At 44.3% G+C, this 26,680-nt stretch overlaps 1 protein-coding gene across 1 annotated transcript in view; it reads left to right on the forward strand.

Annotated features, from left to right (window-relative positions):
- Positions 1-26,680, forward strand: part of LOC141098644 (fibrocystin-like) — a 475,648-nt gene that overhangs the window by 189,509 nt on the left and 259,459 nt on the right. The window contains exons 5-9 of the mRNA XM_073586616.1: positions 6,110-6,317; positions 10,281-10,435; positions 10,796-10,990; positions 19,231-19,356; positions 19,981-20,114. Of these exons, the coding sequence (XP_073442717.1) occupies positions 6,110-6,317; positions 10,281-10,435; positions 10,796-10,990; positions 19,231-19,356; positions 19,981-20,114 (818 nt within the window). The remainder of the gene's footprint in view (positions 1-6,109; positions 6,318-10,280; positions 10,436-10,795; positions 10,991-19,230; positions 19,357-19,980; positions 20,115-26,680) is intronic.

Below are 26,680 nucleotides of genomic sequence, written 5' to 3' on the forward strand. Positions count from 1 at the left end.
GTGGTATGGAGGGCAGTGTGTGGTATGGAGGGCACTGTGTGGTATGGAGGGCACTGTGGTATGGAGGGTACTGTGTGGTATGGAGGGCACTGTGTGGTATGGAGGGTACTGTGTGGTATGGGGGGCACTGTGTGGTATGGAGGGCACTGTGTGGTATGGAGGGCACTGTGTGGTATGGAGGGTACTGTGTGGTATGGAGGGCACTGTGTGGTATGGAGGGTACTGTGTGGTATGGAGGGCACTGTGTGGTATGGAGGACACTGTGGTATGGAGGGCAGTGTGTGGTATGGAGGGCACTGTGTGGTATGGAAGGCACTGTGTGGTATGGAGGGTACTGTGTGGTATGGAGGGCACTGTGTGGTATGGAGGGTACTGTGTGGTATGGAGGGCACTGTGTGGTATGGAGGACACTGTGGTATGGAGGGCACTGTGTGGTATGGAGGGCACTGTGGTATGGAGGGCAGTGTGTGGTATGGAGGGCACTGTGTGGTATGGAGGGCACTGTGTGGTATGGGGGGCACTGTGTGGTATGGAGGGCACTGTGTGGTATGGAGGGCACTGTGTGGTATGGGGGGCACTGTGTGGTATGGAGGGTACTGTGTGGTATGGAGGGCACTGTGTGGTATGGAGGGTACTGTGTGGTATGGAGGGCACTGTGTGGTATGGGGGGCACTGTGTGGTATGGAGGGCACTGTGTGGTATGGAGGGCACTGTGTGGTATGGAGGGCACTGTGTGGTATGGGGGGCACTGTGTGGTATGGAGGGCACTGTGTGGTATGGAGGGCACTGTGTGGTATGGAGGGCACTGTGTGGTATGGAGGGCACTGTGTGGTATGGGGGGCACTGTGTGGTATGGAGGGCACTGTGTGGTATGGAGGGCACTGTGTGGTATGGAGGGTACTGTGTGGTATGGAGGGCACTGTGTGGTATGGAGAGCACTGTGTGGTATGGAGGGCACTGTGTGGTATGGGGGGCACTGTGTGGTATGGAGGGTACTGTGTGGTATGGAGGGCACTGTGTGGTATGGAGGGTACTGTGTGGTATGGAGGTCACTGCCGTATGGTGATCCACAGTCGTCTTTTCGGCCAGTTTTGATACATGAGCTCCGATTTGTTAATTCCATTTTAGAGTCTAGAAATTCTCCATCCAAGCTGAACAATCCAGCTTCTGATTTCCCATTCTCTCTGTGATGAGGACTCGTCTTCTGCCGACGCCATAATGTGCACTAGAGCGAAGTCAGACAGACAAGAATGAGCGAAACTTTGTTTTCTGTCAGCAATTAAGATCAGTCTCGTGCATTATTTCTGCCCCTCCCGGGATATGTAAATGCCCTAAACTTCTCCCCCCTCCTCCCCTTCCCGTAATTTGCAGCGAGCGTTAGAGAGGTCTAAATATCCGAGCGGAACATGTTGCAAATGAGAAAATATCGACTTCTCAATTACTCACTCGTTGATCACTTCCTCAACTTTCTTCTCCAGCTCTTACAATTCTCCTTTCCTCGGGGTCGTTTGTTTCTTCTGCAAATTGTCCAAAATTGGTCATAATCGGGCACATGCTCAATGTTGTGTAACAGACATCTTCCCATTAACAATAATGCGGAATTCAATTGACAGCGATGAAAATTTACCTAGCAATATGTTGTCGTTATAGCCAACTGCTCTTAGCATCTAAACGATCCTTTCAGCATGTCTTGAGATTCCTGCAGGCGAATATTCCTTGTCTCATTCAATAGCGCCATAGATTAAGTGGCAATAATGTAAAAATGGTGCCAGCTGTACGCGGGGGAACGTGGTGGAGGAAAAAAAAGTGCTGGTGTGCGATACGTGACGGAGCGCAGGTACTGGGGAGAGGGCTCCTCATTGTTCTCCTGCTGACAATTCTGGCATAAAAGCGATTGTTTGAATTAAAAGGGATGGTACCCGGGAAGTATACTTTTTGGCATTCCATTGGGGTGGTCAGTTCAGGCATGGTGGTTCTCCATGGTGCTTCCTTGCGGACATATTCCACAGATATTGTCCCACAAGACTTCTAGAAGAGGCTACCTGTGGTGGGACGTCAGATTCAGAGAAGTATCTACCAGAAGTACCAACAGGCCCTGGTACCTAAGTGCCACATAAGAAAGCATTGATATAAATGGCAGGTTGGGAGGGGGACAGACTTGGTAGCTTTCACGATTTTGCAAAAAGGCAGGATTTATGTAAACCCTACCCAAAATGTGGACGTTCCCAGTTCTTACTGGTCATTTGGGGACATATCCAGAAAATACCAGGTGCACCTTACATGTCCAATTCTTGTGCTTTCAAACCTTGGTAACTATGAGGGCCGTCTAGATATGTCAACTCATCAAGTTTTTTTTTTTGGAGTCTCTTTAACTTAAATAGTATGGACGTCTTTCGGGACATTATTTTTTTACTTGAATAAAACATGTCATGATGGCAAAAGTCTCCAGTTCTTCCTCTTATTTTATTCCTTCTGAAACCTTGAGTATTCCTTTTTTTGTTTTTTTTTCTTAATCAGCCATACACTTCCAGAGATATGGCAGTTTTTTTTTATCAAGTCGTTATTGAGGATCCCCAGGGGCGTGTCTCATAGGATCCTGTTATGATTGAGTCACCGTAGGAGGCAGACACAAAAATAGAAGCTACGTCCAGAAAACCAGAGAAGTTGGCAACTATCAGATTGCAGACCCCTGAACCTATCAACACAACTAGCAGTAGCCGTGGGGGGTTCCTACGATGCCCTAGACCCCTCGATCACAGCCGGAGCGCTAAATAGCCTAAAGACAGAAAAGGAAATCTAAACTGCCCCAGAGCAGACCCCAAAGTAAAAGGCAGCCCCCAACATATAATGACGGTGAAGCAAGATGAAAAAACACTCACACAGATAGAAAGATAGGCTGAGCAAACGATGGGGCCCAAGCTAGCTAAACAGAACAGGAAAGGAAGGTTGCTGTCTGCAATCTGCCAAAACCCTATCAAAGACATAAGCCAACAAGCTGATATGAAAAAGACCCTGAAGCAGCTAGGCTTCAAAAACTAAATCAGCACTCAGGTATTTTCAGAAGACAGAGCTAAAGGAATTCAGCACACCCCAGCAGGGAATGGCAGAAATCCAGAAAAACAAAGCAAAACAAAGTCTAAGAACAAATGCAAAAGGCCGAGCAGAAAACTTAGCTATAGGGGAGCAGGAATTCAGACTGGTCTCCAAGGATCCCACAGAGAAATCACCCGCAGGGCAGAAGGGCGTCGGCAGCCTTATATCCAGTCAGTAACTCCACTCAGCCAGTCATCATCATCAGACTCAGGTGTTTGATAATCAGGCTCACTACCTTTCTTTACCAGAAGAGGGAGTTCCTCGGGCCTCAGTAGTGAAGGGGAAAATGAACTCACAACAGGATCCTCTGGGGCGTGTCTTTTGCCTGCTTCTCATTATTACCCTGTGAGCACCTCTCCATTGTAAGAACCATAAAATTAGTACTATATAAAAAAAAAGGCCCATGTCTCTGGAATCTTATGGCGGAATTAAAGAAAGACCAGAATTGAAAGACACCGGGGAACAGGAGGAATAAAATACGAGCAAAAACTGCACACTTTTAACTGATGAGTCTGACCGGTTGGTCCTCTTTAAATGCATTTATTGTAGGTCTAAAAATAATTTTTGCATTTAGATTTGGTTAAAAATGTAAATCTTTTTGTCGTTTACAGGCTGTCTATTTCCCTGTGCTTTTCTGGCTGCAGAAAGAGTTATCTGAGAATCTGTCAGTGAGTTTGTAAGTCTTCTGTCTTTTTCTGAGCTCTTCTTCAGCTAATTTAGACCACATCAAAGCTGAGCTGCACTTGTGGCCTTAAATCAGGTGAGGGGAGCTCAGCATAAGAAAGATAAAAGAGATGCAAACTCCCTGACACAGCAAACTCACTAATGGATTCTCTCAGTTAAATCATTCTGCAGCCATCAATGTGCAGAGAAAAGAAAAAGCCTGTATCAGCCAAACCAACATTTTAAATGAAACCCAATTGCAAAAATAATTTTTAACCTAAAAGGTGGGGTCTAGGAATTTCTCAATCAAATAGTTATGTGTTCCCCAGTCTGTGAGTTTTTAAAGAGAGTTCTGAGACAAAAAAAAAATGGCAAATCAGCTGTCACCGCTCTGGCAGTAATGCAACAGCGCATGCTAGTGCCTGTTCACCGACTGGTGTGGGACGTGAGCACATGCTGGAACTCCACACTGCACATTCTGGCATGACTTTGTGAGCAGCAGAGGCCAGTTGTGGAATAGCAGCTCCAACATGTCCGTCAGTATTTTGGCCTGCCTCCGCACATAGCTGAAAAGTGGGCATGGATGTCGGACATTTTTCCTGTTCTCCAAAACTTTGAGGACTCCACAATCTTGGTTTTGAGCTTAGGAGGGGAAAGGGGTGGAAGAGATGCAGGAGGAGATGCAGAGTAGTCATCATGTTGGAGACAGGTAAGTGTTAGCTGCTTTTCCCGTGACCCTTGCGTTACATTCATCTTGGCGAACTAAGAGTAATGATTGTTCACCTTGCTAGACCCATGCTACAAGGAGATCCTTGCGTCTTTCCTTCCTGAGGCAGGGAGGTCTACTAAAATGGTGCTATAGCAGAATCCCATGGTGGAAAATATGTTGAAAAAATTCCATTAGACAACACTAATGGCAGGGGGCAAGCTTCCTTTCCAAACAAGGCGGAGAGGCCAGGGAGACACACCAGAGGCAGGGGAACACTCTCAATTTCAAGACACCATGACCGGGTTTTTTTGACAAAGAGGCAAAAGTTTTTAAAGATGGTAAAGCAATATCTTGCTTACATAACCAGTGCACTCTCTAATTCCTGTGCAACTTTCAGCTATTGGGTCTCAAAGCTGAACACCTGGCATGAGCTGTCCCTCTATGCCTTGGAGGTGTTGTGCTGCCCTGCCACTAGTATTTTGTGTGAACAGGCTTTTAGTTACGCCAAGGGGTCAAAACAGATAGGCTAAAGTGCCAATCAGCAGAAAGGTCTGACCGGCTTACTCTGAGAAAAATGAACAAAGCACATAAAGTGTTCTTAATATTCAATATTTTAATGAGGTCCCTCCAGTTGTTGCCTTCAAGGGTCTATGAATGACTGAATTACCTCCTGATCATTTTTTTATTGGCATAGCTTTTTGCTCAGAGCTTTTATCAGCGTGGGAACACATCAACAGCCCTTTCTAAATATTTAATGAGGCCCTCCAGTTGTTGCTTTCAATGGTCTATGGATGAGCCTGCTTGTATTTTTTCCTGGCTTTGCATTGTGCGCAGAGCTTTTATGAGTGTAGGAATACCACAACTACACTTTATTCACAGTATTTATATGACACACGACAGTTGGTGACTTCAAGAGTTTATGAATGACCCTGCTTGCAATTTTTGGCAGGCTTTGCACTGTGCAGTGTAGGAGTACAACAACTATACTTTGCTAAGAATATTTGAATGAGGTACTTCAGTTGGTGTCTTCAAGGGTGTATGGATGACCCTGCTTATAATTTTTGGCAGGTTTTGCACTTAATGCATAGCTTTTATGAGTCTAGGAGTACCACTTCATGACAATTTGAACAAAATGTGTATGAGGCCCTCCTTTATGTCTAATTCAGGGCGTATTTGAGTCTTTCTTCATCACACTTTGGCAGTTCTTGCTTCCTTCATAAATTACACTGAAATTTCCATTTTTTAATAAATAATTCAATTTTGGTTTACTTAAATCATTATTTTTTTTAAAATTTGTGTCATATACAAATCCCACTGACTCCCATTATGCTCGTTACTGGAAATGAGAGTATGAGCATTAGGAATTGCTTGGTTTGAGTAACGAGCATCCAAGCATTTTAATGCTCTTTCATAACTAGTGGGGTCCTAATAAATATAGGGGTCAGGTTATAACATGGGGAGTCTGAGTATATTTAGCCAAAGCTTTTTGTATGGGCCATGACCCTAAGAACTTCACTCATTGGACATGCTTGGCTGCTCTAGCACGACCCTATAATGGGCTTCTCCAGGCTGACATCGCTGGAGGCTTAGTCGTAGATTTGCTCTGGGGCTCCTGAGATTCATGACTTCACATTTATCTTTTAGGTTGGGTACCAAAGTTCATTTCCACAAATTTGGCCTATCCCGCTATAGCCAATGACACCCAGCTGACCGTAATGGACCCTGTTGACTGGCGTATAGGGGATCAGTTTGTCCTATGCGGATCCAGTTTTTATGACCCTATAAAACAAGAGGAGGTTCTCACCATTGTGAATGTGAATGGTACACGCATTTCTGTCAGTCCGCCTCTCAGGTGAGTCCAGCGATGTACACTTGGTATTCTTTGTCATTAATGGAGGTCCAGGCATGGCTTCTTGTCTTGAATGGTGTTTTGGGGCTTTAGGCTAGGGTCACATGGCCTTAGATTCTCTCATCTGAGAATACCGGGCCGATTATGTTAATCACACTCTGATCGGAGTGTGATCCGATTCTCTCAGATGGGAAGAAGATGGAGAAAAAATATTCTCCATCTCCTCCATTCTGTTACTGTGGGTAAATCAATCTGTACTCAGATGTCATCCGAGTGCAGTCCGATGTTTTTCACACACTCATTGGTTTGCATGGCCGAGTACTCTCCGATAAATGGATCAAACTCGGACACGTTGCAATCAAACGTGTGCGCGGCCCCATAGACTAACATTAGTCCGAGTGCGATCCGATATTATGTCGGACACAAAATAAAGTGGTGTGCACCTGGGATTTGGATCTTGCTTACATTTATCAAACCGTCAACTAGAGAAGTGTCGGAGGGAAACCAATGATCATCACCATAAACAGAATGTCCTTATAACATCCACAACATTCTCAAGTCAGCTACAGTCTCACTCAGGAAGTCACCATTACTAAAAGTTTCAAAACCACTGGATTTATACAGTCTGGAGTATGAGCTACGTGCAGAAATACCAGCTCTTCCAACCTCGAATGCTATCAGTGAGGTTTCTAATGGTCGTCTGAGGAAGGTTCTACCACTAAATGCAATTGGTCAAATCATCAAGATCCACTGCTGGCAGCTCCTGTGTAATCACCGACCAATGACATCCCAAATGTGCTTGATGGGAGTCGAGAGATGGGGCAGCCATGGGAGCGTGTTTAAGGACTGTTTCACATTTCAGTTTTTTGACGTCAGTCAAAATCCGCCAGGTTGTGAAAAAACGGATCCGTTTCCGTTGTGGCACAAACGGATGCCACCGGATCCATTTTTTGACTGATCCGCTTTAGTAGTAAGTGACTGAAATTTAAAGGAAAATGAGTCTGGGAAAAAGGAGAGAGAGAGAGCGATATGGCGGAGAGTGGCGGATCCGTTGCTATCCGCTATTTTGACGCAGCCAAAAAACGTTTCATTGTCCGTCCACTGAAGTCAGCGGACGGCAAAATTTGGGCGGATCCGTCAAAAAACGGATCCAACGGATGACCATCCTTCAAAATCCGCCGATAATGCAAGTCAATGGGAAAAAAAATGGATCCGCCAAAAAAAAATGACGGATCCATTTTTTTTGCAAAACGGCGGATTTTGACTGACGTCAATCAACTGGAGTGTGAAACAGGCCTAAGCCAGGCAAAATGCTCACTGTAGCGCCAACAACATGTGGCCTGGAATTATTGTCTTGAAAATCAGCTCCTGAGACACTTTCATGTGCTCTCATGGAGACCACTTCATGGTGTTATCTACGCGGTCCCCGGATCAATTTCCGGGTATCAGTGTGTCTCAGACTAAAGCAAGATTCACTGATGAAGAGGACAAACCTCCATTCCAGTCTCCATTGCTGTCTTGCTCTTTTTCAACCAGACAATGCCAACATCTTCCATTAAACATGTCATTAACGTCATTGGTCGGTGATTACACAGGAGCTGCTAGAAACGGATCTTGATGACTGGTCCAGTGACAGAATCTTCCTCAGAGGACCATTAACAACCTCATTGATGGCATTCAAGGCTGGAAGTGGTAGGATTTCTGCACGTGGCTCATGCTCCAGACTCGGTAATCTGGATGTTTTGAAGATGTTGTTTCCATCTTTTTTTCATCATTTGCACATCAGTGATATCTCCATCCTGTGATTTCCGGTATTTCACAACTTTTCCTTCTTATTGTTGCTATTTCAATGGATCGGAGTGTATGGCCATAATTAGTCTGTGGCTTTTGTTACAATTTGTACTGTAGCAAGGCTTTCAGGCAAACTCCACTTGAAATATTCTGCTTTGATGACAATGAACCAGTGACCATGTTCTCAGATTGCAGCTACTTTGAACAGTCGGTTAGTAACCATGTTCTCTTTGGACAGCCATATGGTGACCATCTTCTCAGATGGAAACTACTTTGAACAGACAGCTGATGACCATGCTCTCAGATGGCAGCTACTTTGAACAGTCGGTTGGTGAACAATGTTCTCAGATGGCAGCTACTTTGGACAGCCGGTTGGTGACCTTGTTCTCAGATGGCAGCTACTTGTAACAGCTGGTTGGTGACCATGTTCTCAGATGAAAGCTACTTTGAACTGCCAGTTGATGACCATGTGGTCATATGGCAGCTTCTTTGGACAGCCGGTTAGTAACCATGTTCTCAGATGGCAGTTACTTTGGACAGCCATATGGTGACCATCTTCTCAGATGGAAACTACTTTGAACAGCCAGCTGATGACCATGCTCTCAGATGGCAGCTACTTTGAACAGTCGGTTGGTGAACAATGTTCTCAGATGGCAGCTACTTTGGACAGCTGGTTGGTGACCTTGTTCTCAGATGGCAGCTACTTGTAACAGCTGGTTGGTGACCATGTTCTCAGATGAAAGCTACTTTGAACTGCCAGTTGATGACCATGTGGTCATATGGCAGCTTCTTTGGACAGTCGGTTAGTAACCATGTTCTCAGATGGCAGTTACTTTGGACAGCCATATGGTGACCATCTTCTCAGATGGAAACTACTTTGAACAGCCAGCTGATGACCATGCTCTCAGATGGCAGCTACTTTGAACAGTCGGTTGGTGAACAATGTTCTCAGATGGCAGCTACTTTGGACAGCTGGTTGGTGACCTTGTTCTCAGATGGCAGCTACTTGTAACAGCTGGTTGGTGACCATGTTCTCAGATGGCAGCTACTTTGGACAGTCGGTTGGTGACCATGTTCTCAGATGGCAGCTACTTTGAACTGCTGGTTGATAGCCATGTTCTCAGATGGCAGCTACTTTGAACAGCCTGTTGTTGACCATGTTCTCAGATTGCAGCTACTTGTAACAGCTCGTTGGTGACCATGTTCTCAAATGAAAGCTACTTTGAACTGCCAGTTGATGACCATGTGGTCATATGGCAGCTTCTTTGGACAGCCGGTTGATGACCATGTTAATAATCTTTATTATATAGCGCTAACATATTCCGCAGCGCTTTACAGTTTGCACACATCATCATCTCTGTCCCCGATGGGGCTCACAATCTAAATATTCTCAGATGGCAGCTATTTTGAACAGCCGGTTGGTGACCATGTTTTAAGATGGCAGCTACTTTGATCAGCCAGTTGTTGACCTTGTTGTCAAATGGCAGATGCTTTGAACAGCCAGCTGGTGACCATGTTCTCAGATGGCAGCTACTTTCAACAGCCAGTTGGTGACCATCTTCTCAGCTGGCAGCTAATTTGAACAGCTGGTTGATGACCATGTTCTCAAATGGCAGCTAATTTGAACAACCAGCCGGTGACCATGTTCTCGGATGATTGCTACTTTGAACAACCAGCCAGTGACCATGTTCTTGGTTGATAGCCACTTTGAACAGCCTGCTGGGGACCATGTTCTCAGATGGCAGTTTCTCCCCACCCTGCTACACTAGACTAAGAGGTTTCTCCTTGCACACTCACATAAGGAGAGACCTGTCACTCTAGGAGAATGGGTGGGATGAAGCCACCAGGGACCAGCCTTGAGATAATCATCTTAGATACATAGTTCCCGTCCAGGTTCACAAGTATGTTTTCTCTGAAACCTGCAGCGTAAACCATGCACAGTTGTAATAATGAAATAGTTGTCTAGTGATTTGGGCTGCCTTAAATTAGCTGACAGGTCCCCTTTATTGGGGTCTACTCCGTCATGTCCCTTTGTCTTCCATGATCCCAAAAATGTCCTTTAACTCTTGCTACATTTGATATATACAAGTTTATATATACAACTTATGCAATTCTCAGTCAGTTATGTTTTGTGTGCGCAAATGTAGGTCAATGATATTGTTTTTCACGTTGCAGATATGCCTATGATATCCTCGATCAACCCCTCGAGGTTGGGTATGTCTACTTCAGGCCCATGGTGGCACTCATCAGCAGAGATATTACTATACAAGGAAACCTAACAGATGAGTATATCACCCGATACATGAGATGTCGTGAAGCAGGCGTGTCCGGTAAATAGTTGCACTCTGGAAATACATTTTAACTAATAAATTACAAAGTATTACAGTAGGGGATCTGTAAAGTGCCATTCCATGGTCTCAAAAATGTGAGACGGTGGTTGTCCACATTCGGGGACAACTTTCTTTTCTTACTGAAATACATGTATTTTTTGGCCAAAAACAAATATATTTTTTTAGTTGGGTTTCCTTAAAAATTTTGCACCGTTTATCTTCTATAGCCTTTGTGTTGCGTACTCTATTTCTGGCTGCAGAATAACCAAATAAATACTAGATGTACGTTTCATTGGTCCAGAAATGGATTTTCTTCATCATCGGTGGTAAGAATTCTACATTTCCTCATCTCTATGTCAGATATAACAGATTGCCCCTATGATAAAAGTGAGAAGACCCTGGGGTCTCAAGATCTGGGAATGGTGTTTATCGCTCAAGCCTTGAAGGATGAGGAAAGTTTGGTCCAGATCTCGGGGGTCCGCTTCCTGCACGCCGGCCAAGGCTTCACACAGTCACGCAGCGCCCTCAATATTGCTGGCAATGGATTCATGTTCGGTAGGAAAGAAATATCTGCATATTTAATTCTCTTATTTCTGACACTAGAGGCATAAAGACCTGAGATCTTCACTTACACGTTACTATAAATTATACACGCTAGCAGTAAGAAGAGAACGGCGTAAGTTATCATTGCTTCTACTGTCCACAGAAAACCTGAAAATGACAACCACATAACAGAGCAATGCTAGAAAAACCACTACTATCCAACTGCAGCCCCCAGACAAAAGCAATGTGTTATTAATATAGTGTTACTCTACCTAAATGACATTACATTACTGATCCTGAGTTACATCCTGTATTATACTCCAGAGCTGCACTCACTATTCTGCTGGTGCAGTCACTGTGTACATACATTACATTACTCATCCTGAGTTACATCCTGTATTATACTCCAGAGCTGCACTCACTATTGTGCTGGTGTGGTCACTATGTACATACATTACATTACTGATCCTGAGTTACATCCTGTATTATACTCCAGAGCTGCACTCACTATTCTGCTGGTGGAGTCACTGTGTACATACATTACATTGCTGATCCTGAGTTACATCCTGTATTATACTCCAGAGCTGCCCTCACTATTCTGCTTGTGCAGTCACTGTGTACATACATTACATTGCTGATCCTGAGTTACATCCTGTATTATACTCCAGAGCTGCACTCACTATTCTGTTGGTGCAGTCACTGTGTACATACATTACATTACTGATCCTGAGTTACAGCCTGTATTATACTCCAGAGCTGCACTCACTATTCTGCTGGTGCAGTCACTGTGTACATACATACATTACTGGTCCTGAGTTACATCCTGTATTATACTCCAGAGCTGCACTCACTATTCTGCTGGTGCAGTCACTGTGTACATACATTACATTACTGATCCTGAGTTACATCCTGTATTATACTCCAGAGCTGCACTCACTATTCTGTTGGTGCAGTCACTGTGTACATACATTACATTACTGATCCTGAGTTACATCCTGTATTATACCCCAGAGCTGCACTCACTATTCTGCTGGTGCAGTCACTGTGTACATACATTACATTACTGATCCTGAGTTACAGCTTGTATTATACCCCAGAGCTGCACTCACTATTCTGCTGGTGCAGTCACTGTGTACATACATACATTACTGATCCTGAGATACATCCTGTATTATACCCCAGAGCTGCACTCACTATTCTACTGGTGCAGTCACTGTGTACATACATTACATTACTGATCCTGAGTTACAGCCTGTATTATACCCCAGAGCTGCACTCACTATTCTGCTGGTGCAGTCACTGTGTACATACATACATTACTGATCCTGAGATACATCCTGTATTATACTCCAGAGCTGCACTCACTATTCTGCTGGTGCAGTCACTGTGTACACACATTACATTACTGATCCTGAGTTACATCCTGTATTATACCCCAGAGCTGCAATCACTATTCTGCTGGTGCAGTCACTGTGTACATACATTACATTACTGATCCTGAGTTACATCCTGTATTATACTCCAGAGCTGCACTCACTATTCTGTTGGTGCAGTCACTGTGTACATACATTACATTACTGATCCTGAGTTACATCCTGTATTATACTCCAGAGCTGCACTCACTATTCTGCTGGTGCAGTCACTGTGTACATACATTACATTACTGATCCTGAGTTACATCCTGTATTATACCCCAGAGCTGCACTCACTATTCTGCTGGTGCAGTCACTGTGTACATACATTACTTTACTGATCCTGAGTTACATCCTGTATTATACTCCAGAGCTGCACTCACTATTCTGCTGGTGCAGTCACTGTGTACATACATTACATTACTGATCCTGAGTTACAGCCTGTATTATACCCCAGAGCTGCACTCACTATTCTGCTGGTGCAGTCACTGTGTACATACATACATTACTGATCCTGAGATACATCCTGTATTATACCCCAGAGCTGCACTCACTATTCTGCTGGTGCAGTCACTGTGTACATACATTACATTACTGATCCTGAGTTATATTATACCCCAGAGCTGCACTCACTATTCTGCTGGTGCAGTCACTGTGTACATACATACATTACTGGTCCTGAGTTACATCCTGTATTATACTCCAGAGCTGCACTCACTATTCTGCTGGTGCAGTCACTGTGTACATACATTACATTACTGATCCTGAGTTACATCCTGTATTATACTCCAGAGCTGCACTCACTATTCTGTTGGTGCAGTCACTGTGTACATACATTACATTACTGATCCTGAGTTACATCCTGTATTATACCCCAGAGCTGCACTCACTATTCTGCTGGTGCAGTCACTGTGTACATACATTACATTACTGATCCTGAGTTACAGCTTGTATTATACCCCAGAGCTGCACTCACTATTCTGCTGGTGCAGTCACTGTGTACATACATACATTACTGATCCTGAGATACATCCTGTATTATACCCCAGAGCTGCACTCACTATTCTGCTGGTGCAGTCACTGTGTACATACATTACATTACTGATCCTGAGTTACAGCCTGTATTATACCCCAGAGCTGCACTCACTATTCTGCTGGTGCAGTCACTGTGTACATACATACATTACTGATCCTGAGATACATCCTGTATTATACTCCAGAGCTGCACTCACTATTCTGCTGGTGCAGTCACTGTGTACACACATTACATTACTGATCCTGAGTTACATCCTGTATTATACCCCAGAGCTGCAATCACTATTCTGCTGGTGCAGTCACTGTGTACATACATTACATTACTGATCCTGAGTTACATCCTGTATTATACTCCAGAGCTGCACTCACTATTCTGTTGGTGCAGTCACTGTGTACATACATTACATTACTGATCCTGAGTTACATCCTGTATTATACTCCAGAGCTGCACTCACTATTCTGCTGGTGCAGTCACTGTGTACATACATTACATTACTGATCCTGAGTTACATCCTGTATTATACCCCAGAGCTGCACTCACTATTCTGCTGGTGCAGTCACTGTGTACATACATTACTTTACTGATCCTGAGTTACATCCTGTATTATACTCCAGAGCTGCACTCACTATTCTGCTGGTGCAGTCACTGTGTACATACATTACATTACTGATCCTGAGTTACAGCCTGTATTATACCCCAGAGCTGCACTCACTATTCTGCTGGTGCAGTCACTGTGTACATACATACATTACTGATCCTGAGATACATCCTGTATTATACCCCAGAGCTGCACTCACTATTCTGCTGGTGCAGTCACTGTGTACATACATTACATTACTGATCCTGAGTTATATTATACCCCAGAGCTGCACTCACTATTCTGCTGGTGCAGTCACTGTGTACATACATACATTACTGATCCTGAGATACATCCTGTATTATACCCCAGAGCTGCACTCACTATTCTGCTGGTGCAGTCACTGTGTACATACATTACATTACTGATCCTGAGTTACAGCCTGTATTATACCCCAGAGCTGCACTCACTATTCTGCTGGTGCAGTCACTGTGTACATACATACATTACTGATCCTGAGATACATCCTGTATTATACCCCAGAGCTGCACTCACTATTCTGCTGGTGCAGTCACTGTGTACATACATTACATTACTGATCCTGAGTTACAGCCTGTATTATACCCCAGAGCTGCACTCACTATTCTGCTGGTGCAGTCACTGTGTACATACATACATTACTGATCCTGAGATACATCCTGTATCATACTCCACAGCTGCACTCACTATTCTGCTGGTGCAGTCACTGTGTACACACATTACATTACTGATCCTGAGTTACATCCTGTATTATACCCCAGAGCTGCACTCACTATTCTGCTGGTGCAGTCACTGTGTACATACATTACATTACTGATCCTGAGTTACAGCCTGTATTATACCCCAGAGCTGCACTCACTATTCTGCTGGTGCAGTCACTGTGTACATACATACATTACTGATCCTGAGATACATCCTGTATTATACCCCAGAGCTGCACTCACTATTCTGCTGGTGCAGTCACTGTGTACATACATTACATTACTGATCCTGAGTTACAGCCTGTATTATACCCCAGAGCTGCACTCACTATTCTGCTGGTGCAGTCACTGTGTACATACATACATTACTGATCCTGAGATACATCCTGTATTATACTCCAGAGCTGCACTCACTATTCTGCTGGTGCAGTCACTGTGTACACACATTACATTACTGATCCTGAGTTACATCCTGTATTATACCCCAGAGCTGCACTCACTATTCTGCTGGTGCAGTCACTGTGTACATACATTACTGATCCTGAGTTACATCCTGTATTATACTCCAGAGCTGCACTCACTATTCTGTTGCTGCAGTCACTGTGTACATACATTACATTACTGATCCTGAGTTACATCCTGTATTATACCCCAGAGCTGCACTCACTATTCTGCTGGTGCAGTCACTGTGTACATACATTACATTACTGATCCTGAGTTATATCCTCTATTATACTCCAGAGCTGCACTCACTATTCTGTTGGTGCAGTCACTGTGTACATACATTACATTACTGATCCTGAGTTACATCCTGTATTATACTCCAGAGCTGCACTCACTATTCTGCTGGTGCAGTCACTGTGTACATACATTACATTACTGATCCTGAGTTACAGCCTGTATTATACCCCAGAGCTGCACTCACTATTCTGCTGGTGCAGTCACTGTGTACATACATACATTACTGATCCTGAGATACATCCTGTATTATACCCCAGAGCTGCACTCACTATTCTGCTGGTGCAGTCACTGTGTACATACATTACATTACTGATCCTGAGTTACAGCCTGTATTATACCCCAGAGCTGCACTCACTATTCTGCTGGTGCAGTCACTGTGTACATACATACATTACTGATCCTGAGATACATCCTGTATTATACTCCAGAGCTGCACTCACTATTCTGCTGGTGCAGTCACTGTGTACACACATTACATTACTGATCCTGAGTTACATCCTGTATTATACCCCAGAGCTGCACTCACTATTCTGCTGGTGCAGTCACTGTGTACATACATTACATTACTGATCCTGAGTTACAGCCTGTATTATACCCCAGAGCTGCACTCACTATTCTGCTGGTGCAGTCACTGTGTACATACATACATTACTGATCCTGAGATACATCCTGTATTATACCCCAGAGCTGCACTCACTATTCTGCTGGTGCAGTCACTGTGTACATACATTACATTACTGATCCTGAGTTACAGCCTGTATTATACCCCAGAGCTGCACTCACTATTCTGCTGGTGCAGTCACTGTGTACATACATACATTACTGATCCTGAGATACATCCTGTATTATACTCCAGAGCTGCACTCACTATTCTGCTGGTGCAGTCACTGTGTACACACATTACATTACTGATCCTGAGTTACATCCTGTATTATACCCCAGAGCTGCACTCACTATTCTGCTGGTGCAGTCACTGTGTACATACATTACATTACTGATCCTGAGTTACATCCTGTATTGTACTCCAGAGCTGCACTCACTATTCTGTTGGTGCAGTCACTGTGTACATACATTACATTACTGATCCTGAGTTACAGCCTGTATTATACCCCAGAGCTGCACTCACTATTCTGCTGGTGCAGTCACTGTGTACATACATTACTGATCCTGAGTTACATCCTGTATTATACCCCAGAGCTGCACTTACTATTCTGCTGGTGCAGTCACTGTGTACACACATTACATTACTGATCCTGAGTTACATCCTGTATTATACTCCAGAGCTGCACTCACTATTCTGCTGGTGCAGTCACTGTGTACACACATTACATTACTGATCCTGAGTTACATCCTGTATTATACTCCAGAGCTGCACTCACTATTCTGCTGGTGCAGTCACTGTGTACATACATTACATTACTGATCCTGAGTTACATCCTGTATTATACTCCAGAGCTGCACTCACTATTCTGCTGGTGCAGTCACTGTGTACATACATTACTGATCCTGAGTTACATCCTGTATTATACTCCAGAGCTGCACTCACTATTCTGCTGGTGCAGTCACTGTGTACATACATTACTGATCCTGAGTTACATCCTGTATTATACCCCAGAGCTGCACTCACCATTCTGCTGGTGCAGTCACTGTGTACATACATTACAATACTGATCCTGAGTTACATCCTGTATTGTACTCCAGAGCTGCACTCACTATTCTGTTGGTGCAGTCACTGTGTACATACATTACATTACTGATCCTGAGTTACAGCCTGTATTATACCCCAGAGCTGCACTCACTATTCTGCTGGTGCAGTTACTGTGTACATACATACATTACTGATCCTGAGATACATCCTGTATTATACTCCAGAGCTGCACTCACTATTCTGCTGGTGCAGTCACTGTGTACACACATTACATTACTGATCCTGAGTTACATCCTGTATTATACTCCAGAGCTGCACTCACTATTCTGCTGGTGCAGTCACTGTGTACATACATTACATTACTGATCCTGAGTTACATCCTGTATTATACCCCAGAGCTGCACTCACTATTCTGCTGGTGCAGTCACTGTGTACATACATTACATTACTGATCCTGAGTTACAGCCTGTATTATACCCCAGAGCTGCACTCACTATTCTGCTGGTGCAGTCACTGTGTACATACATACATTACTGATCCTGAGATACATCCTGTATTATACCCCAGAGCTGCACTCACTATTCTGCTGGTGCAGTCACTGTGTACATACATTACATTACTGATCCTGAGTTACAGCCTGTATTATACCCCAGAGCTGCACTCACTATTCTGCTGGTGCAGTCACTGTGTACATACATACATTACTGATCCTGAGATACATCCTGTATTATACTCCAGAGCTGCACTCACTATTCTGCTGGTGCAGTCACTGTGTACACACATTACATTACTGATCCTGAGTTACATCCTGTATTATACCCCAGAGCTGCACTCACTATTCTGCTGGTGCAGTCACTGTGTACATACATTACATTACTGATCCTGAGTTACATCCTGTATTGTACTCCAGAGCTGCACTCACTATTCTGTTGGTGCAGTCACTGTGTACATACATTACATTACTGATCCTGAGTTACAGCCTGTATTATACCCCAGAGCTGCACTCACTATTCTGCTGGTGCAGTCACTGTGTACATACATTACTGATCCTGAGTTACATCCTGTATTATACCCCAGAGCTGCACTTACTATTCTGCTGGTGCAGTCACTGTGTACACACATTACATTACTGATCCTGAGTTACATCATGTATTATACTCCAGAGCTGCACTCACTATTCTGCTGGTGCAGTCACTGTGTACATACATTACATTACTGATCCTGAGTTACATCCTGTATTATACTCCAGAGCTGCACTCACTATTTTGCTGGTGCAGTCACTGTGTACATACATTACTGATCCTGAGTTACATCCTGTATTGTACTCCAGAGCTGCACTCACTATTCTGTTGGTGCAGTCACTGTGTACATACATTACATTACTGATCCTGAGTTACAGCCTGTATTATACCCCAGAGCTGCACTCACTATTCTGCTGGTGCAGTCACTGTGTACATACATACATTACTGATCCTGAGATACATCCTGTATTATACCCCAGAGCTGCACTCACTATTCTGCTGGTGCAGTCACTGTGTACATACATACATTACTGATCCTGAGTTACATCCTGTATTATACCCCAGAGCTGAACTCACTATTCTGCTGGTGCAGTCACTGTGTACATACATTACATTACTGATCCTGAGTTACATCCTGTATTGTACTCCAGAGCTGCACTCACTATTCTGTTGGTGCAGTCACTGTGTACATACATTACATTACTGATCCTGAGTTACATCCTGTATTATACCCCAGAGCTGCACTCACTATTCTGCTGGTGTAGTCACTGTGTGCAGAATTCCAATGTTTTTGAACAAAAGAAAAAAAAACTTTCATCAAACCTGCACCACAAGTGTATGAATTAAGAAGAAAATGCATAAAAAAACATGGCAAAAGCATGAAAATTAGATCAGATTACAATTGTGTATTCTGGTGCAGGCTTTCAGAAAAAAAAGCAACGGGAAAATTGAATTTTCACATGTGGGAACATGGCAATATGAGTTTTTACAATTTCAGTGTCTCAGGCTGGAGTCCAGGTTGTGTCTCCATACATTCCGCCATGAAGGTTCTGTGTCATTACCTGTCCCCGTCCTAGGTTCCTATATCCAGGGATCTGTTGTGCTGAACTCCTTTGCTCGCGGCATCAGCCTCTCTGGGATTTCCCATTTCACAGTGGAAGAAAATATATTTTACAATATTAAAGGCCACGGTGTGATTGTAGGTGAGTGTTACTGGTGATCAGGGCGGCCTCGTCTGAATACACCGCCACCCAAAAATTATCTATCGCCATGCTGGGGGGCTGCTGTATCTTTTTTGTGCTTTTTCCATAACATTGACGATTACTTTTGTACTTTCTGTATCTAATATCTACAATCTATCTATTATCCATCTATATATTATCTATCCATTATCTATTATCTATCTATCTATCTACCTACCTACCTATTATCTATCCATTATGTATTATGTATTATCTATTATCTATCTACCTACCTATCTATTATCTATCTATCTATCTATCTATCTATCTATCTATTATCTATCTATTACCTATCTATCATCTAGTATCTGTCTATCTATCTATCTATTAATTATCTATCTATTTATTATCTATCTATCTATCTATCTATCTATCTATCTATCTATTACCTATCTATCATCTAGTATCTATCTATTAATTATCTATTATCTATCTATCTATCTATCTATCTATATATCTATTATCTATTATCTATCTATCATCTATCCATTTTCTAGCTATATGTCTGTCTGTCCATCCCTCCTTCATCCCTTCTTCTATCTGTCCGTCCATACTTCCCGGTAATGACTGCTTTCATACTCCTAGGAGATCTTCTAGGAAATAACCTCCAAGTTAAGAGGAATGTGCTGATGAAGATTTTGGGGACTGACAGTCTCTCAAATATTGAGACGTTGGCACCGGCCGCTCTTTATATCATGTCTCCATCCAACGTCATTGAGGTGAGGATGTAATTCTGTTCATTGTTCCCTGTTATCAGCCATTTCAGGCTGAGGCGAGGATAACTATTGTTTTTCTCCATCACTGACAGGAGATCCTTGTCCTCTATCGTCACTGCTTTACATTGTCGGTTTTGTCAGTAACCTACTCCAGCTGCCCTTCCATAGCCTCTTGTAACGTACAACATTAAAGGGGCTCGGTAAACAGATCAGATCTGTCCGCCTCATGTTTCTTCTTACAAATTCCATTTATTGTACAGTAAAATTGTGAAAACTGTTGTTTAGTGTCTTATTTCTAGGCTGAGTTTTGATCATTTGCAGTTATAGGCAAAAAGCCTAAGATGGCCGCCCTCTGCATTCTGTCACATGCAGTGTTGTCATGGAGACGTTGTACAGATCCAGATTCACCATCCACATCAATATCTTGATTTCCTCAATGAATGGAGGAAGATATCCACAAACACATGTAAACATTCAGGTATTCCGTGATGACATGCATCGGCAGAGATAGCAATGTCTCAGTAGTGCAGCCTCAGGCTTTGGGCCTTGTGGTATAGCAAAGGGTGTTTTACTGGATGGGAGATACATTTCTCCCAACAGGTTAATGTTTGGCCGGGATTTTCCCTAAAGACAGGACCTGCAATGATGTCATGGTCACGTGATCAGCCCATGTGATGTCTACCTCACCTGTGGGAGGGGTTATGGGCTGTGTAATGGAGGTTGGTATTTGGCACATGGTGAGTGTGTGTGGAAGATACAGGAACTTGGCTGGAGTCAGCCTGAATCTGTTTGCTGGATCCCCGTGCTGCAGAGCTATAGCAGCAAGACTCCAAACAAACCCTGGGAATGGCACCAGGCGGATGTCGCTGACCTGGCAGCCGCTTAGTTAAGCCAGACCCATGCAAGGGTGAGTCTGGGACCAGTGGTTCTCCAAGCTGGAGTATGTTTATGTTTCTCCGTTACTTTCTGTTAACCTGCTGTCTTAGGCTATGCGCACACATAGCGGAACTCTCGCGGAAATTACCGCGAGAATTCCGGAATTCCATTCCGCGGGAAAATCGCATTTTAAATTCCCACGATTTTCCCGCAGAAAAACTAGCGATTTGCAAGCGTAAGTAGCTTGCAGAATGCTAGCGTTTTCCAAGCGATCTGTAGTATCTGTAGCGTCGCTTGGAGAACTGATTGACAGGTTGGTCACACTCGTCAAGCATAGTGTTTGACGAGTGTGACCAACTTTTTACTACTGAGGCTGCCTATGCGGCATCAATAGTAAAAGATAGGATGTAAAAAATAATAAAAAAAAATAAAAAATATTGTTATTCTCACCTTCTGGCGTCCCGCGCAACCTTCCCGCCTCTCTCCACGTTCCCGGTCCCAGAAATCCTTTGCGCGAATGACCGCGAGACGTCGCGCTCCCGCGACGTCATCGTGAATGACCACGAGATATTGTGCTCCCGCGAGATCTCGACGTCATTGCGGTCATTCTCGCAAAGGCTTACTGGGACCGGGAGCGTGGAGAACGGCGGGAAGGCTGCGCGGGACGCCGGAAGGTGAGAATATCACAATTTTTTATTTTAATTCTATTTTTTACAGGGATATGGTACCCAGAGCCCGGAGGACAGTCTCCTCTCCTCCGGACCGTGGGTACCATCCGCAAATGTTCTGCTTACTTTTGGCATGGTGTGCACAGCCACATGCGGAAAGTAAGCGGAACAATGCAATCCTATGGGTGCGGGATCGCCGTGATTCCTCTAAATTAATGAGCATGCTGCATTTTTTACCGCGAAGCGATTCCGCTGCGGAAAAAAACGCAGCATTAGCACAGCATTGCGGAATCCCATAGGAATGCATGGGATGCTTATTTTTTTTCGCGTTTTCGTGGTATAATCGTGCGTTTAAAACCGCCGCGGAAGCGCGAAAAATCCGCCACGTGTGAACTCAGCCTTAAAGTGACATTAAACCACTGAAGTTGGACTCTAAGCCTGTGTGTTGCCTCATTACTGCATCCCTGCCATTACCTACCAGAGCGAATCCCTACAGCCTGTAACTTTTACTTATTATATGGTTGTCTTCACAAAAGAGGATTTTATAAATCTTTCATGGTGAATTGTGTTTTATCTTTTGGGATTTCTATTAATAGGGGAACCTCAGCTCTGCCAGAACTCCATTTCTATGGAAATACACGGTATAATACCATAAAATTTGATCATTGTGTTCCTTTTTGTAGCAGTACCTGTCCTGCCTATACTCACATGGCAAAAAGCAGAATGTGTTTACAGAAGTTAATATTCCCTAATGGTAAAGCGCTTTTGCATAGCGGGAATCAGTGATTGTTTTTCTGCAATCCAAAGACACGTTCACTGTACTGAGAAATGTATAGAGCCACACCTCAATCATCTATTTTCGATTTTCCATTTAGGCCCATTGGCCCCAATGTAAAATATCCAACCCCATTACCCCCCATTTCCCCCCCCATAACATCCGTCCTCATTACCCCCAGTGTATAACATCCATCCTCATTACCCCCAGTGTATAACATCCATCTTCATTACCCCCAGTGTATAACATCCATCCTCATTACCCCCAGTGTATAACATCCGTCCTCATTACCCCCAGTGTATAACATCCATCCTCATTACCCCCCAGTGTATAACATCCATCCTCATTACCCCCAGTGTATAACATCCGTCCTCATTACCCCCAGTGTATAACATCCATCCTCATTACCCCCAGTGTATCACATCCATCCTCATTACCCCCAGTGTATAACATCCATCCTCATTACCCCCAGTGTATAACATCCGTCCTCATTACCCCCAGTGTATAACATCCATCCTCATTACCCCCAGTGTATAACATCCATCCTCATTACCCCCAGTGTATAACATCCGTCCTCATTACCCCAGTGTAAAACATCCGTCCTCATTACCCCCAGTGTATAGCATCTGTCCCCATTACCCCCAGTGTATAACATCCGTCCTCGTTACCCCCAGTGTATAGCATCCATCCTCATTACCCCCAGTGTATAATATCTGTCCCCATTACCCCCAGTGTATAATATCTGTCCCCATTACCCCCAGTGTATAACATCCGTCCTCATTACCCCCAGTGTATAACATCCGTCCCCATTACCCCCAGTGTATAATATCTGTCCCCATTACCCCCAGTGTATAACATCCGTCCCCATTACCCCCAGTGTATAATATCTGTCCCCATTACCCCCAGTATATAACATCCGTCCTCATTACCCCCAGTGTATAACATCTGTCCTCATTACCCCCAGTGTATAATATCTGTCCCCATTACCCCCAGTGTATAACATCCGTCCTCATTACCCCCAGTGTATAACATCCGTCCTCATTACCCCCAGTGTATAACATCCGTCCTCATTACCCCCAGTGTATAACATCCGTCCTCATTACCCCCAGTGTATAGCATCTGTCCCCATTACCCCCAGTGTATAACATCCAACTCCATTACCCCCAGTGTATAACATCCGTCCTCATTACCCCCAGTGTATAATATCTGTCCCCATTACCCCCAGTGTATAATATCTGTCCCCATTACCCCCAGTGTATAACATCCGTCCTCATTACCCCCAGTGTATAATATCTGTCCCCATTACCCCCAGTCTATAATATCTGTCCCCATTAACCCCAGTGTATAATATCTGTCCCCATTACCCCCAGTGTATAACATCCAACTCCATTACCCCCAGTGTATAACATCCGTCCTCATTACCCCCAGTGTATAACATCCGTCCTCATTACCCCCAGTGTATAATATCCGTCCCCATTACCCCCAGTGTATAATATCTGTCCCCATTATTACCCCCGGTGTATAACATCCATCCTCATTACCCCCAGTGTATAACATCTGTCCCCATTACCCCCAGTATATAACATACAACCCCATTACTCCCCTTTCTGTAACATCCGTCCTCATTACCCCCAGTGTATAACATCCGTCCTCATTACCCCCAGTGTATAGCATCTGTCCCCATTACCCCCAGTGTATAACATCCATCTCCATTACCCCCAGTGTATAACATCCGTCCTCATTACCCCTACTGTATAACATCCAACCCCATTACCCCCTGAGTATAGCATCTGTCTACATTACCCCCAGTGTATAACATGCGACCCCATTACCCCCAGAATATAGCATCTGGCCCCATTACCCCTGGAATGCAACACACAGACAAGGACAAGGTGGAAGTAACAAACTAAAGTATGCATTCCCCGGGTGTGAACATAGGAAAGAGGTGATTTGAACAGAGAGTAGTTCAGGGATAACATGGTAATTACAGAGTACAATATTCAATATACAATAATATCACAGTTGTTATCAACGCACTGTAACTCTTGCAGATTGATTTTACTACGTTACATATATCCTGTTCTTATGAGAGCAATGTCCACAGTCCAAAGTGTTATGAATGAGTCACCGGAGGAGGAGAAAACAAAAATACAAGCTAAGTCCAGAAAACCGGAGAGTTTGGTAGCTATCGGATTGCAGACCCCTGATCCTATTCACCACAACTAACAGTAGCCGTGGGGGGTTCCTACGGTGCCCTAGACCCCTCGTCACAGCCGGAGAACTACATAAGCCTAAAGAAGGAAAGGGGAAATCTAAACTGCCCCAGAGCAGACCCCAAAGCAATAGACAGCCCCCAACATGTATTGTCGGTGAAAAACAGATGAAAACACAAACACAGACAGAAAGACAGGCTGAGCAAACGATGGGGCCCAACTAACTAGATAGGACAGGACAGAAAAGATGCTGGCTGTAATCCGCAAAAAACCCTACAAAAATGTCCCAACCGTCTGATAGGAAAAAAGGCCCTGAAGTCGCTAGACTTCAAAATCACTATATCAGCACTCAGGTATATTCTGAAAACAGAGCAAAGAGATCAACTGATCAGAGACAAAAATGGAATTCAGCCAGTCCCAACCAGGACTGGCTGAATACAAACACTAAGGAAACCAGACAAAATCTCATGGAATAATAGCAGGGCAAAACTTAGCTTTTAGTAGACAGGAACTAAGCAGGATGCAAGAGCTCAGAGCAGAAAGGATCACCAGCAGCCCTGCAGGGCGTCGGCTGCCTTATATCCACTCAGAAATTCCAGATGTCCAATCACACTCCGCCTGTTCAGATAACAGGTTCTTCCCATCCCAATCAATTTCACTACCTCTCTTCACCAGCAGAGGGAGTTCATCAGACATCAAAGGTGAAGGGGAAAATGAACTCACAACCCCAAAGGGTACTACTATAACAATCCCTTTTATATAGTAAGCCCAAGCGGTGGTCTCCGATTCTTCCCCCTACGCCGCAAGTCTTTTTAACGAGGTAAATCAATGCTCTCTGTGACTCTCACACTCTGGAAGGCCCCCGTGCTATATGTTGCACCCTGACTGACCCCTTCAGTGTCGGAAGTAACGGCCAGGCTCACTCGCACCTCTCGATCACCGCACTGGACCTCCACTTCCAGATTGGAGTCCGCACTTGACCTTTGGTGTTTGACATGCCAGAACAGTGTTCGGGGGGGCCAAACCCGAACAGTAACACAAACTTTGCGGTGAAGTCCGTGTTCTTTGTCCGTGCAAGAATAGTAGGTGTTCATTACGGATGCCGAATTTTACTGTTCAGGTTCGCCCATCTCTAGTCTTGACAGGTTTAGTCTGGCTCGCGGATCTTGCCCCGTGCAGGGCTAGGCGTCAGGTCTTGACCGACGTAGTCTGGTTCGTGAGTATTAGCCATTAACTGGGTTCCGTTCATTGGTGTGTGATGCCCCCAGGCCTATACTAGTGACTCGGCCATAGAGTCTCTCTCAATTCTGCTGGTCTCACTCATTGGTGTCAAACTCCTTCCCGCCTTGTCACTCTGGTCTTTTATTTTGGAGAGACATGTCACAGAGGTCACCCGCTCTGTTTAGACCCTACCTGTCAGCAACACTTACTCTTTCTTTTCGCTCTGTAGACTTCTGTCTGAAATGTAGATGGCGGTCTCTAATCACAAATGGTGCACACCACGAGGGAAGCTCACCTTTCATTGTACACTTTCTTACACCATTACCCCCAGTGTATAACATCCGACCCCATTATCGCTGGTGTATAACATCCGGCCCTATCACCCCTAGTATATAACATCCAGCACCATCTCCCCCAGTGTATAACATCCGGCCCCTCATCCCTCCCAGCCTTTACTAACATGTGACAGAATGGCCGGTGGGCAGAGTTCAATGACACCATCATGTTCCTGTAACTGGAGCCACCCCTGTATAATATCCAGCCCCTCGCCTCCCCCCTCAGTTTATAACATCCAAGGCAGTACAGTGGCTCAGTGGTTAGCACTGCAGCCTTGCAGGTCTGGGGTCCTGGGTTCCAATCCCACCAAGGACAATCTCTGCAAGGAGTTTCTATGTTCTCCAGTTTTCTCCCAAACTCCAAAGGCATACTGATAAAAAATTTAGATTGTGAGCCCCATTAGGGACAGCGATGATAATGTATATCAAGCGCTGTGGAATAAGATAGCGCTATATAAGCAAAGCATAATAATAATAATAA

The sequence above is a fragment of the Dendrobates tinctorius genome, unplaced genomic scaffold (genome assembly GCF_039654945.1).
Source record: "Dendrobates tinctorius isolate UK_male_01 unplaced genomic scaffold, ASM3965494v1 ptg000093l, whole genome shotgun sequence".
NCBI lineage: Eukaryota > Metazoa > Chordata > Amphibia > Anura > Dendrobatidae > Dendrobates > Dendrobates tinctorius.